The sequence below is a fragment of the Oncorhynchus gorbuscha genome, linkage group LG12, assembly GCF_021184085.1.
Source record: "Oncorhynchus gorbuscha isolate QuinsamMale2020 ecotype Even-year linkage group LG12, OgorEven_v1.0, whole genome shotgun sequence".
Classification (NCBI taxonomy): domain Eukaryota; kingdom Metazoa; phylum Chordata; class Actinopteri; order Salmoniformes; family Salmonidae; genus Oncorhynchus; species Oncorhynchus gorbuscha.
This window is the reverse complement of record NC_060184.1, coordinates 54697071-54710661: the sequence shown is the minus strand read 5'-3', so window position 1 is coordinate 54710661 and position 13591 is coordinate 54697071. Positions and strand designations below refer to the sequence as shown.

The window sequence follows — 13591 nt, the reverse complement described above, 5'->3', positions numbered from 1 at the left end:
CATTATGTATTTTAGACAGGTCTAAAGCAGCATGATATGAAGAAAATGTGGTCTATTTCAGAAGAACATAAGGACCCAGAGTATTCTAAGTTAGGTCCTAATGTGGATACGTCAAATGGCTGTGGGCTAGACTAGTTCATTTAGCAGACAAGATTTGCTTAGAATTACGTGGCAATATTTAATATTATTTTATAGTATTAAGAAAACAATTGAACAAAGCTGAATAAAATACATATATTTTTGTTTTTGATGGATGGCGCTAAATACAGGGAATTTCTTGAGGGAAACCTGTTTCAGTCTTCCAGTGATTTGAGGCTGGGACGGAGGTTCACCCTCCAGCAGGAAAATGATCCTAAGCATACTGCTAAAGCAACACTCGAGTGGTTTAAGGGGAAACATTTAAATGTATTGGAACGGCCTAGTCAAAGCCCAGACCTCAATCCAATTGAGAATCTGTGGTATGACGTAAAGATTGCTGTACACCAGTGGAGCTGGAGCAGTTTTGGCTCAAAGAATGGGCAAAAGTTCCAGTGGCTAGATGTGCCAAGCTTATAGAGACATACCCCAAGAGACTTGCAGCTGTAATTGCTGCAAAAGATGACTCTTCAAAGTATTGATGGGGGGGGGGGGGATAGTTGTGCATGCCAAAGTTCTGTTTTGAGTCTTATTTCTTGCTTGTTTCACAATAAAAAAATACCTTGCATCTTCAAAGTGGTAGGCATGTTTTGTTTTTAAAATGTTCTTAACTGTAAGAAGTTATTTGATCATTTTAGTTGTGATACAAAACTTATTCAAAAATATAGGCCTAGGCTACATGCGGTGTGCGACTGATTTCAAAAAGTGGCGGGAAAAGGCAGTTTCTGGGTATCATTCACAAGTGATAATATATAATTCACATGTGCTAGGCTAATATTGTCACCCATCAGACTATTCTTGATATAATCTGGTCTTTACATATATTATTTAGTATGTGTGTGAAATTTGTTTTGATTTCGATTGCCTCGAAACAGGGGCAGTGGGGAAAAAAAACATGTCATCTATGCACTTAAATAACGAATGGAGAACGCTTTCATTGCCATACTCCTGTTGTAAAGATAAACAATGTGCTTAATATTAGGAAAATTGGGAAATAAATATAGTAGGCGTAGGACTAGTCTATAGAAAGCTGATGGGATCCTCTTTTTAGTAGTGTTTTCTCATGCATAGCCTATAGAAATGTTGAGCAACATGAGCTTTCATGAAGTGTTTGATTCCATTTTCATTGACATTTTCATTTATGTCCGAGTGATTAGAGGGACAATAGAGTGCTGAGTAGCAGGCAGTTAGCAAGTTTGGTAGCCTACTAACGATCAGCAGCAGCATCAGAGCTTGGAGAAGCCTAACTACTGTGACTAAACGGTCTCGTGGAATTCGACTGCCTTCCTGACTCATAACCACCGGTGTGGCGGTAATACGGTCACCGCAACAGCCCTAGTAACAGGTCTTGGTCAGATCTGATATGATTGTCACGGGTATGTGTAATTTTAACTGAGTTGTCCAGAAAGGCCTGTACAGATCCAGATCCGAACGAGACTGCTGCAGTAGAGAGAAATAAATTGTATCATTTATGCTCCTGCTTTTCACAAGTGGCACATGTAGCTTGTTTGCCAATCATAAATCATCAAAGCGGCAATAGACAGGTTGACTGACAATGTTACGAAAATCATGCGCACGCATCTATGTGGCCGGAAGGTGTGCTTTATTATTCGTAATGGTCAAATAGCGAGCAACAATGACAAGAAGCTTCCATGTGGGGAATCATTTCAGCTTGTTGTATTTTGTTAATGATACCTTGTTTTGACTGATGCCATGTCTATGCTAATATGGCTCAAATGTACTAGGTAGCTAACCAACAACTGTAACAATGCATTTGAGAGACAAGAAGTGCTAATTGTGCAAATGTATCTATGTTTTCAATAAACAATCTAGTGTAGAGCAAGTCTGCTTGGTTGGTTGCTCATCTCTCCCTCCTTCCTCCCCATGTCACTCGCTCACACAGTCACACAGAGTAAACACACAGCACTGTCCCTGCTAGAGCAGTACCTCTCTCTACCTCGCGCTTTATCAGCTCGGTTTATTAAGTAGCTTAAAAATATATATACATTTTCTGCTGTTTCCCTCAGATCGGACAGGGTGTGTTCGGATTAAAACATTTTTTATGCATATTGGGTCCGGATGGGAAAGCCCCAGGTCCATTTCAGAACAGCCCAACTTTTTAGGCCCATGAAGACCTTGAATTCAGAGCCCCGGGCAGTTGGTATAAGCATGATAAGATGTTGCAGCTGTAATTGCATGTCACACTATGAGAGTAGTATAGTTCTAGCCTTCCTCAAAGACCTGATAGTTGTTTCCAATCGGTGTGTGTGTGTTGCAGTGAGTGTCAGAAACTGTCACCACTTGCCAACTTAATCTCCTCAATGACATCCAGCACAGAAATAGGATCCCCTGTTTAATGAACAGCTACTACAACAGGCTAGTAGAGCCTCAAGGCGAGATTTGGGATGTGTCCCAAACGGCACCCTATTTCCTATTGACCAGAGCCCAAAAGTAGTAGGCTACATAGGGAATAGGGTGCCATTTGGGACACAACCCTAGGCAGCAGTAAGGGCGTCTGAACTCACCTGCCCCCTCTGCCCGTACGTCGCCTTGCCAACCCTACGCAGCGCCGGGGCACCGTCAGGGACGTGAGGCAGTAGCGGAAGTGAGGTTCACCCAAACCGCCCCCAGAGGGGCTGACCCACGGCCAGTTACCACTCTGGTCCAGACGAGACTGAGGGAGGGAGAGAGGGACAGAGAGAGCGCGAGGGAGATGGCAAGATAGAATGGGGGGGGGGAGAGAGAGCAATAGAGAGAAGAAAATAGAAAAAGGGTGAAGAGAGGGGAGGGAGGAGAGAGAAGAGACAAAGCGGGAAGGCTCCGTCAGTAAGGCGTTGATGTGGTCAGCAGAGCGTGGAAGAGAAAAAAGCGGCAGCCCTGGCTGTGTGTGTGGCTGGCCGAAAGAGCAGCGTATGGGCTATAAATAGAGCAGCGGAGTCACAGGAGCTACTCTACTCACAGCGTAGTACTGACAGCCGGCCTTCCTCCGGAACGCAAAGCAGCCATCTGGGTCATTCTCCTCCTCTGCCTCCGAGGAACCTGAATGGATCTAAACAAACACCGGGGGGGGGGGGAGTTACGACAAGAGCCAGAGACAATAACAAATGGGGCTGGCTACTCAAGACAACAGCCATGATTGCAATCAGATATCCAACTGCTACTGCCGCTGCTACAACAAATAGACCGATAAACATCACCACCATCATTATCTGCACCCCAAATGGCACCCTATTACCTATACAGTTGCCCTACTTCTGACCAGGGCCCATGAAGTGGTGCACTAAATAGGAAATAGGGTACCATTTACGACGCAAACTTCACCACCACCGGAGTTATTTATGAGTTTACCTGTGAGAAGGGTTCATCGTCAGAGCTGGGGAAGTCATACTGGTTGAGGTCCTTGGGGTTGAACACAGAGGGGCCAGAGTGTTGGGGTGCAGAGAGAGGGGGGATCTTAGGCTTCTTCTCGTACTTCCTCTTCGTTCTGACCACCTCAGTCTTCTCCGGCTGGAAGGAGGAGCAGAAAAGGAAAACTGTTACACAGGGGTCTACATTATCAAAGGGATTCAGAGCGTGCCTAGTTTGGTCTCGCGGTCGAAGCCGCTGCCTCCAGGTCACATATACCGCTGCAGCAGGGTTTGAATCCGTCCCACTGCTATTTCAACACACGCCATCCTCCATATTTCCTCTCTACCTCTGTCCTATTCAATAAATGAACAAACATATATAGCAAGTCCTATGAAGGATAGAGAGGCTGTGCTACAAAAAGGTATTCCGAGCTCTGTAGCATTTCATATGGAGGTGGTGCCATTCAGAAACAGAACAGTGAGTCATTGGTATCCAGATGAGGCAAGGCACGGAGGCATGCACCAGATGCTTCTGCCCAGACAGATCGTGTCCCCCCCCCCCACCCCAACCCACTGACCACAACACACTCCACCCCTCCCTGCCTTCCCAAAGAGCAGACCCCGCACCTCAGCCCCCCCCTGACTGAACACACTCCTCCATACCACTAGTAGAGGTTAGTCTTGCCTTTGCCATACTATACCATCACTAATTCATATATTTTTTTATGTACATATTCTTATTAATTCCTTTACACGTGTGTGTATAAGGTAATTGTTGTGAAATTGTTAGGTTGTTGGATATTACTGCATTGTCTGAACTAGAAACACAAGCAGGGAAGAGGTAGGGGAGTAAGGCTACAGTACGGGGGGGGCATCAGTTAAATCAATGGAAGGAATGAAAGCAAAGTGGGGTGTGGAGGGACACAGTTACATCAATAGATGAGGGTGGGGATAAACAATAGGAGAGTCACTCATCGCCCAGCGTTGATTGACTGCTCAATAGTCATAATGACAAGGATCTGTCCCCCCAATGGCACCCATAGTAGTGCTAGCTAAATAAGTCACGAAAGCTGTAGCATGATTTACTACAGTACCCATAATGCTGCGTAACATATCCGGTGTTATCTTAGTAAAGACGTTCTTGAAGCTACCATAATAGTGTCCCATCTCCTTATCAATAAAACAGCTAATTATCTTAACTAACCTGTACCACCGCACATTGACTCGGTACCGGTACCCCCTGTATATAACCTTGTTATGTAAATGTATTGTGTTACTTTTAGATTGATTAGATTTTTGTTTATTTAGTAAATATTTTATTAACTCCATTTCTTGAGCTGTATTGTTGGTTAAGGGCTTGTAGTAAGTAAGCATTTCACGTTAAGGTCTACAACTGTTGTATTCAGCGTATGTGACAAATAAAATGTGATTTGATATGTGTTTCTTACTTTAGTTTTGTACTCCTTCATGTCCATGTGGTCTTGGTGGCGGTACTGGTTGCTGTTGGAGAGGGGAATGATGGGTATCGTGTAGACGGGCTTTACCAGGGCCCTCTGGGCCAGGGCCTCTGCCATAACTTCACTTCCGTAGTCAGGCATGCCGTTCCTAGGGAGGACACAGAGGAAGAGGGGGTGAGGGTTATTGGAGAAATACCTTTTTAGGTCAAAACATTGCACAATTAAACTGCAGGAGCATTCAGCAGTGTGCTGCCTAACCATGAGTCTTTCATAAGTACTTTTTGTACTTTGCACAGGCAAGTTACTGGATGTGAGCAGGCGATACCATTTCTGAAATCAGAGAAAATACTGCGAAAAGTAGTGAAGGAAGTTTGCCACCTGGGTCTCTGCTATACAAGGGCAAAACATCTTCCATCATAGAACAATACGCCAATCCAACTGTGTGAGTAAAAATAAAACCATCAGGATGCAGACTCTAGCGCAGGGCAGGCTGATAACAGGCGGAAATTGAAATGTCACTACAAATCAAAAGCACTCAAGGTAAGAAGGAAAATCTAAACTTGCAGTGACATCTACTTTCAGATGGAATCTAATCCCATTCTGATATGTCATGTTTGGAAATGCGATTCCCAAATGGCAACCTGCATTGTGCACTACTTTTGATCAGGTCCATAGGGCCCTGGTCAAAAGTAGTGCACTTTGCAGGGAATAGGGTGCTATTTGGGACACAATGTGCCCCACAAGGGAACAGCAACCCCCCCAAAAAACAAATGAAGAGATAAATGCAACTAACCAACAATAAGCCCAGCTTATTCTATTATGTATTGACAAAACCATTTTTTTATGGCCAGTGTATTGAGTAAAAGTGAATGAGCTCATTGCTTTGACCTTACTGCACAAATAAGGTGAATTCTAATTGATAATGCATGCAAAAAAGAGCACTGAATGATGCCCCCAATTAACATGAGCAGCAAAGCCTGACTCCATAAAAATAAATACATGGCCTTGGTCTACTCTGCTAATACCCATCATACAGGTTTTGTCCCAAATGGCACTCTTTCCTACATCAGGGTTCCCCAACTGGAGCCCGCAGGTGATTTTATTTGGCATCCCAAGTTTGCTGAGCAAAAGACATGACAAAAAAGTTATTTGAATTTTGGAAATTTGTTCTTAAGTATTCCCACACATAAAATAGATGTGATTATTTACAAATGTAAGCAAGGTTTGAAATAATTACGTTTTAGTCAAATATTATATCCGTTTTAACTTCTTGCGGTCAATTTTCAGTCCACCAATTATTTGTAATTATGTTCCGACCCCCTGACCACCCACTCAAAAGAAAATCGATCCGCAGCTGAATTTAGTTGATGATCACTGGCCTATTATAGTGTACAACTTTTGACCGGGGCCCATAGTGTACTATATTGGGAATAGGGTGCAATTTGGGATGCATACCCAGCCTGCCTTGACTCCCAAAGGAGGCTCCTTGGGTTAACAAACAGCAGGTTTATATCCACAGGCTACTACCCAATTCACAGAACCAAAATGGCAGGTGTGTAATCAGCCTGAAAACTAACAGCTGCAGACAGTCATTAACCTGCAAACAAGGAGAAAGCAACTGTTTCTTTGATTTTGGGGACCAATCATTTATACCCACAGCAAATAGCATTCTAAAGCCTTGTTAGTAACTGAGACAAATAAAGTTGTTTAAGGTCCAAAACCCAGTGAGAAACCAGAGGAAAAAAACAAGCTTTGAAGGCCTTTCTCACCTCTTCTCTACGATCTCCAGGGTGAGGTGTAGCAGCTCCCGCTTGCTCTTCTCCCTCCTCTTGATCATCTCCAGGATGGTGACGGCTCGGCTCAGGTCCCTCCGCAGCTTCAGCATCTTCTCATACCCAGCCTCGTCGTTCTTACGGTTCTAAAGATCGATTTATGGAGGCACATGTAAGTAAACAAGATTCTCTCCTTACTTTACTTTGTAGGCCAGTTTCCTGGACCCAGATTTCTTGAACTAAAATGTATGCCCAATGCAGGCCCTAGGAAACTAGCTCTAGGTTACAGCGAAGTCCAGAATTGTGTCTGGGTCATGGCATGGTCTTTAAAGACCCTGTTGTGGGAACTGGCCTCCAAGCCTCACCTTTCTGGTCTGCATCTTCTCAGTCCTCCTGCGGAAGGCCACGTAGGGGTCTGAGGTGCTGGATCCGTCTCTCTTCTCCTGCTTCACAGTGGGGATGAGTGAGCTACTCTTACAGTTTTTTCGCTTCCTCGTCCAGTAGTCAAACACCTCCTTGATCAGCTCGTCATCCTCCTTCAGCAGCAGCTTGGCCTCCTGCAGGCTCACCAGCTGAGGAGAGGAGGCAACACACATTTAGTCACACTGTTCTTTCTAGTACTCAATAAACCACCTAGACTAATCATGAACACCTACAGCCGACAAACGTACTTCCCAAACTTCTCCTTAATGACCCCTAGCCATTCCACTTATTTGACCAAATAGGCAGAACGGCTTGGGGTACACAAGGAGAGGTTTGAGAAACACTGGCCTATGTCCTAACACTGGACTAAGAAATGCCTTGACCATTGTGGTGTGGTTAAAGTACCTGTGTGCCACTGCCTTTCTCCAGCCGGTCAATCATCTCCTCAAATTGCAGAGAGGTGATCTCCATCTTCTTCTTCAGCTTATTCACAAATGCCTCGTCCTCTGAATCCAGGTCGTAGTCCGGCTGCTCTGTATCCAAACTGAAAGCTGTGATAGAGAACCGGGTTGAAGTAAGAAATAACGCCAACAACACTTTGCAGTACTTTTAGAGTGCTTGCCAAATGGCACCCTACATAGCTCTCTGGTCAAAGGTAGTGCACTAAGGGCCCTGGTCAAAAGTAGTGTACTTTATAGTGAATAGGTGTTAAAGAAAGATTATAAATGGGAATTCTGAAAAAACACGTCTCTATTTTTTGCCCACAATCAGCAGGATAATACTGCCAACTCCAGAAATACGCTAAGCTTGCAAAAAGCCTGCCATCCCTTTATATATCTGGTTCTACATGAAAGTCCTGTGCAGACAGGAGTGTTTGTAAACTGGGGCTGAGAGGGGGTCCCCTGGGCTTACTGAGTATCCAGACCGACAGACAGAGTGCCCCACTCTCCCCCCGCCGCAGCCTGTGTGATTGTGTGTGTGGGTGAGTGAGCTCAAATGCTTTCAGACAGCAGGACATGTCTGAGATCACACTGCTGCTATTAGAGACACCCCAGGGGCTGACACAATCACTTAAACATACCTCAGACAGAGCACACACACACGCAGCAGCATGAACACGCAGCAGCATGAACACGCAGCAGCATGAACACGCAGCAGCATGAACACGCAGCAGCATGAACACAAAAACAAACTGCAGTATGCGCACACACAGGAAAACCAGCAGACACACTCAAGACAAGAAAAACAAACATCTGCCGACTGACTGCAGACAGATAGGCGCGGCAGAGACACACAGGAGAAAGACAGACGCACAGGAGAAATACAGACAGGATACATGAATAGTAATAGTCCTCACGCTGTATGTGAATGAGCTGCTTTGGCATCTTGAAGTCCCCGGGGTAGAGGGACTCATAGTAGGCGATGTTGCTCCCTGCTTCGGGGACGGGGATGACCATGTTGTCCCGTTTCTCCCCGTACACCTGCTGTGCAGATATGGCCCGCTGGAGATGGTGCTCCTGTGAGGAAGGAATATAACAAAGGAGAGGTCATAGAGTCAGTCATTAGGCCTACATCATCAACAACCGTGCTTTTGGTGAGGTGCAATGACATACAAGGAAAACATTAAACAAGGTTAGTCTGGAGGCCAGCTACATTAACAAAGCAACATCGCTTCGGTGAAATGTAAACCACATAGCACACTGACTGACACCGTTAAAAACAGGAGTTTGCACCCTTATGTGAAAGGAGTCAAACATGAAGCAGTCTCACTGTGTAGCAGGGCTCCAGGCTGCCCATTGAGTCGTATTTTGCGACCATTTGACTTGGCTGTGGGAGTAAAAACATTTATTGGTCGGATCATTGCAAGTTGCAAATTCTAGCTGGTCACCACACCTAAAACGTCCTACTTTTTGTGAGGCTAAAAAAGGTACACCTTAAGTAAAGTGCATTGATTCCTGCTATGAAAGTGACAAACTTGCCCATTTTACCAAGACCGGCTGCTGTGGCTGACACTCTTTCCCTCCACCTGTGCCCTTTACTTAGCCTATGACTGGAAGGTTTAGGACATTAACTTTGCTGTTAGATTCATAAATTACAGGGCTACCTATCAGCAATATTTACAGTTAGCAACCTCTGTTTTTATAGTTTCCACACCCTAAGTTAGGCCCAAATGAATTAGCCTATAAGCTTGTGCACAAAAACTTGTAGGCAAAAGGTTACCCATTCAGCAAAAAAAAAAAATTGTACAAATTCTGGAGCCCTATTTTGACAGTAAACTATAGCAACCTATAGCAGCCCAGAATGCATGACCATCACTGGTTTGTGTTTCACATCAAAATGACTAGATGCATTCCTGCTTTAACATTTTCTATTTAATATACCATCTCCGTAGTCTATTTTATTTTAAGCACTGTGGCCATTAGGGGCGTGAACGTTTAAACGGGATCATTAACTTATTTGGGATAGGGGGCAGCATTTTCACTTCTGGATGAATAGCGTGCCCAGAGTGAACAGCCTCCTACTCAGTCCCAGATGCTAATATATACATATTAGTTTTAGTATTGGATAGAAAACACGGAAGTTTCTAAAACTGTTTGAATGATGTCTGTGAGTATAACAGAACTCATATGGCAGGCAAAAACTTGAGAAAAGTGGTAAATCTGAGGTTTGTAGTTTTTGAACTCACCCCTATTGAATACACAGTGGGATATTGGTTATGTTGCACTTCCTAAGGCTTCCACTAGAAGTCAACCGTCTTTAGGACGTTGTTTCGGGCTTCTCATGTGATGTGGGACCGGATGGGAGTTCTTTGAGTCAGTGGTCTGCCTACAGCCTCGTTCTCAGTCACGAGCGGTAGCTGTCGTTCCATTGCTTTTCAAAAGACAATTCTCCGGTTGGAACATTGAACTTTTATGATAAAAACATCCTAAAGATTGATTTCATACTTAGTTTGACAAGTTTCTTCGACCTGTAATATAACTTTTTGAACGTTTCGTCCGAATGGACCAGGTCACGCATTTGGATTTGTTTACCAAACGCCCTAACAAAAGAAGCAATTAGACATAAATGGACATTATCGAACAAAACAAGCTTTTATTGTGGAACTGCGATTGCTGGGAGTGCATTCTGATGAAGATCAAAGGTAAGTGAATATTTATAATGCTATTTATGAATACGGTTGACTACCGAACATGGCGGATATTTCTCTGGCTGGTTTGGGCTCTGAATGCCGTTCTCAGATTATGCTTTTTCCGTAAAAAAAAAAAAATCAAATCTGACACAGCGGTTGCATTTAAGGAGAAGTGTATCTATATTTCCATGTCAAAAAATAGTATTTTCATCGACATTTAAAATGAGTATTTCTGTGAATTCATGTGGCTCTCTGCAATATCACTGCATGTTTTGGAACTACTGAACGTAACACGCCAATGTAACCCATATCTATCCTACCCTGCCTTTCTAAGGTCTTCGAAAGCCAAGTCAACAAACAGATTACCGACCATTTAGAATCCCACCATACCTCCTCCGCTATGCAATCTGGTTTCAGAGCTGGTCATGGGTGCACCTCAGCCACGCTCAAGGTCCTAAACGATATCTTAACTGCAATCGATAAGAAAAAATACTGTGCAGCCGTATTCATTGATCTGGCCAAGGCTTTCGACTGTCAATCACCACATCCTCATCGGCAGACTCGATAGCCTTGGTTTCTCAAATGATTGCCTCGCCTGGTTCACCAACTACGTCTCTGATAGAGTTCAGTGTGTTAAATCGGAGGGTCTGCTGTCTGGACCTCTGGCAGTCTCTATGGGGGTGCCTCAAGCTTCAATTCTTTGACTGACTCTTCTCTGTATACATCAATTATGTCGCTCTTCCTGCTGGTGAGTTTCTGATCCACTTCTACGCAGAGGACACCATTCAGTATACTTCTGGCCCTTCTTTGGACACTAAAAACCCTCCAGACAAGCTTCAATGCCATACAACTCTCCTTCCGTGGCCTCCAATTGCTCTTAACCCCTCTAGGGTAGGTGAGACGCTAACGTCCCACCAGGCCAACATCCGGTGAAACTGCCGAGAGCTAACATTCTAAATACATCATTTGTTATAGTAAACATTCTTGTAAATACATGCATCTTACATCATTTAAAAGATGAACGTCTTATTAATCCAGCCGCTGTGTCAGATTTCAAAAAGCCGTTACTACGAAAGCAAACATGCTATTTTCTGAGGACGGTGCCCCACACACACAAGTATTACTAGCATTTTCCAACCAAGCTTACCATTGAAGATCTTCCTCTGGTGGCAAAGCCAAGTGTCCTAACTACACAGTGAATGTTCGTTTTGTTTGATAAAAATCCATTTTTATAGCCTAACAAAACATTTGTAAACCACTTGCGTCCTGATTTCCGTCTTATTCAACTTTGAACTTCGGTTGACTGTATTTTGGCCCAATGATCATCTTGAAATCTAGCTTTGAAGATAGCCAATGAGCTGAGGTAAACGGCAATATGTAATGGTTATACGTTTGAAGACCAGCCTGTGTCGTAAACTCTGGGGTAAAAAAAGAGGTTCATTCACAATTGCAAATCCTACTTGACGGAGCCACGGGTGTTACGCATAGCAGTACATATTCAATAGCATTTAAAACAAGTTTATATATATAAAATGTGGCAAATAAATCAGGAAAAGCTAAAACAAAGTCTAGGTATACAGATTTAACCCAAATTATAAAGGAAATAGATACAGCGAAACCAAGTTGCTTCGGGAAGATTAATCTTTCAGCGAAGCTAGTTGACACCCAGGCGGAGGACATGTTTCTGCATGGCGAGGATGCCATGCAGGAGCTGCTCATCCAGGAGCTTGCTAGCTACAGCAAGTCCACTGTAGCACCTTCTGTCCCCTCTACCTCTGTCCCCTCTACCTCTGTCCCTTCTGCTCCAACCAGTGGTGTTCACATGCACAGATTAATCTCAGCAGGCATGAATGTGCCTCAGGGCACAAAGGGCACAGTAGGGAGACGTCGTTGTGCCAGTTGTCACAGGAAATACCCCATCACCTGCACCACCTGTTCAGCAAGCCTTTGCTTTACAGCAGAAAGAGACTGCTATGGACCATGGCACCAGCAGCACAATATTGTGTAGAAGACTGAGGGTCTTCACAATATTGTAAATAGAAAATATGTAAATAGTTACCCTTGTTAATGGTTTGTTTTAATCTTTTTTTTGGGGGGGGGGCATTTATGTATTTTGTATATAGTTTTTTCCTTCAAAATGTATCACTGCACCAATTCGGCCACTTGGGTACATCTGTGTGGGACACCTGGGTGCCTTCATGTCATGTAGCTCGCTAATTTTTGAAGTTCTGTCAAACTTTGCTCAACTATTGTTGCCATCTTATGTTCTTCATCCACAGCATCCTATCTGTAGGTTTGGCTGTTCTTGGTCATTTGAAAGATGCAGCAACAATAAAAAAAACAGAAAACGCATGTTTATTTCTTTGTGTTTTCTTCTACCAGACCTACTATTGTGTTATATTCTTCTACATTCAATTCACATTTCCACAAAATTCAGTGTTTCCTTTCAAATGATACCAATAATATGCATATCCTTGCCTCTGGGCCTGAGATACAGGCAGTTAGATTAGGGTGTCTTTAGGCGGAAACTGCCTGCACCTGCCCGCCCATCCAACATCACTACTGTGGACGGTTCTGACTTAGAATATGTGGACAAGTAAAAATACCTAGGTGTCTGGTTAGACTGTAAACTCTCCTTCCAGACTCACATAAAACATCTCCAATCCAAAGTTAAATCTAGAATTGGCTTCCTATTTCGCATCAAAGCATCCTTCACTCATGCTGCCAAACATACCCTCGTAAAACTGATCATTCTACCGATTCTACCTCGACTTCGGCGATGTCATTTACAAAATAGTCTCCAATACCCTACTGAATAAATTGGATGTAGTCTATCACAGTGCCATCTGTTTTGTCACCAAAGCCCCATATACTACCCACCATTGCGACCTGTAAGCTCTCGTTGACTGGCCCTCGCTTCATACTCGCCTCCAAGCCCACTGGCTCCAGGTCATCTACAAGACCCTGCCAGGTAAGGTCCCCTCATCTCAGCTCGCTGGTCACCATAGCAGCACCGACCTGTAGCATGCGCTCCAGCAGCTATATCTCTCTGGTCACCCCCAAAACCAATTCTCCCTTTGGCCGCCTCTCCTTCCAGTTCTCTGCTGCCAATAACTGGAACAAACTACAAAAATCTCTGAAACTGGAAACAATTATCTCCCTCACTAGCTTTAAGCACCAGCTGTCACAGCAGCTCACAGATTACAGCTCCTGTACATAGCCCATCTATAACTTGGTCCAAACAACTACCTCTCCCCCATTTATTTTATTTATTTTGCTCCTTTGTACCCCATAACTTCTCTCTGCAGCGGCACATTCCTCCACTGC

The 13591-nt window shown here is 44.0% G+C and overlaps 1 protein-coding gene across 1 annotated transcript in view; it reads right to left on the bottom strand.

Moving 5' to 3' along the window:
* The window catches only part of LOC123991128 (enhancer of polycomb homolog 1-like), a 46165-nt gene that overhangs the window by 25809 nt on the left and 6765 nt on the right, over window positions 1-13591 (bottom strand). Inside the window, exons 2-9 of the mRNA XM_046292354.1 lie at window positions 8492-8651; window positions 7540-7685; window positions 7077-7283; window positions 6709-6857; window positions 4931-5087; window positions 3484-3642; window positions 3095-3184; window positions 2661-2809 (exon numbers count right to left, since the gene is read on the bottom strand). Coding sequence (XP_046148310.1) covers window positions 2661-2809; window positions 3095-3184; window positions 3484-3642; window positions 4931-5087; window positions 6709-6857; window positions 7077-7283; window positions 7540-7685; window positions 8492-8651 — 1217 coding nt within the window. The remainder of the gene's footprint in view (window positions 1-2660; window positions 2810-3094; window positions 3185-3483; window positions 3643-4930; window positions 5088-6708; window positions 6858-7076; window positions 7284-7539; window positions 7686-8491; window positions 8652-13591) is intronic.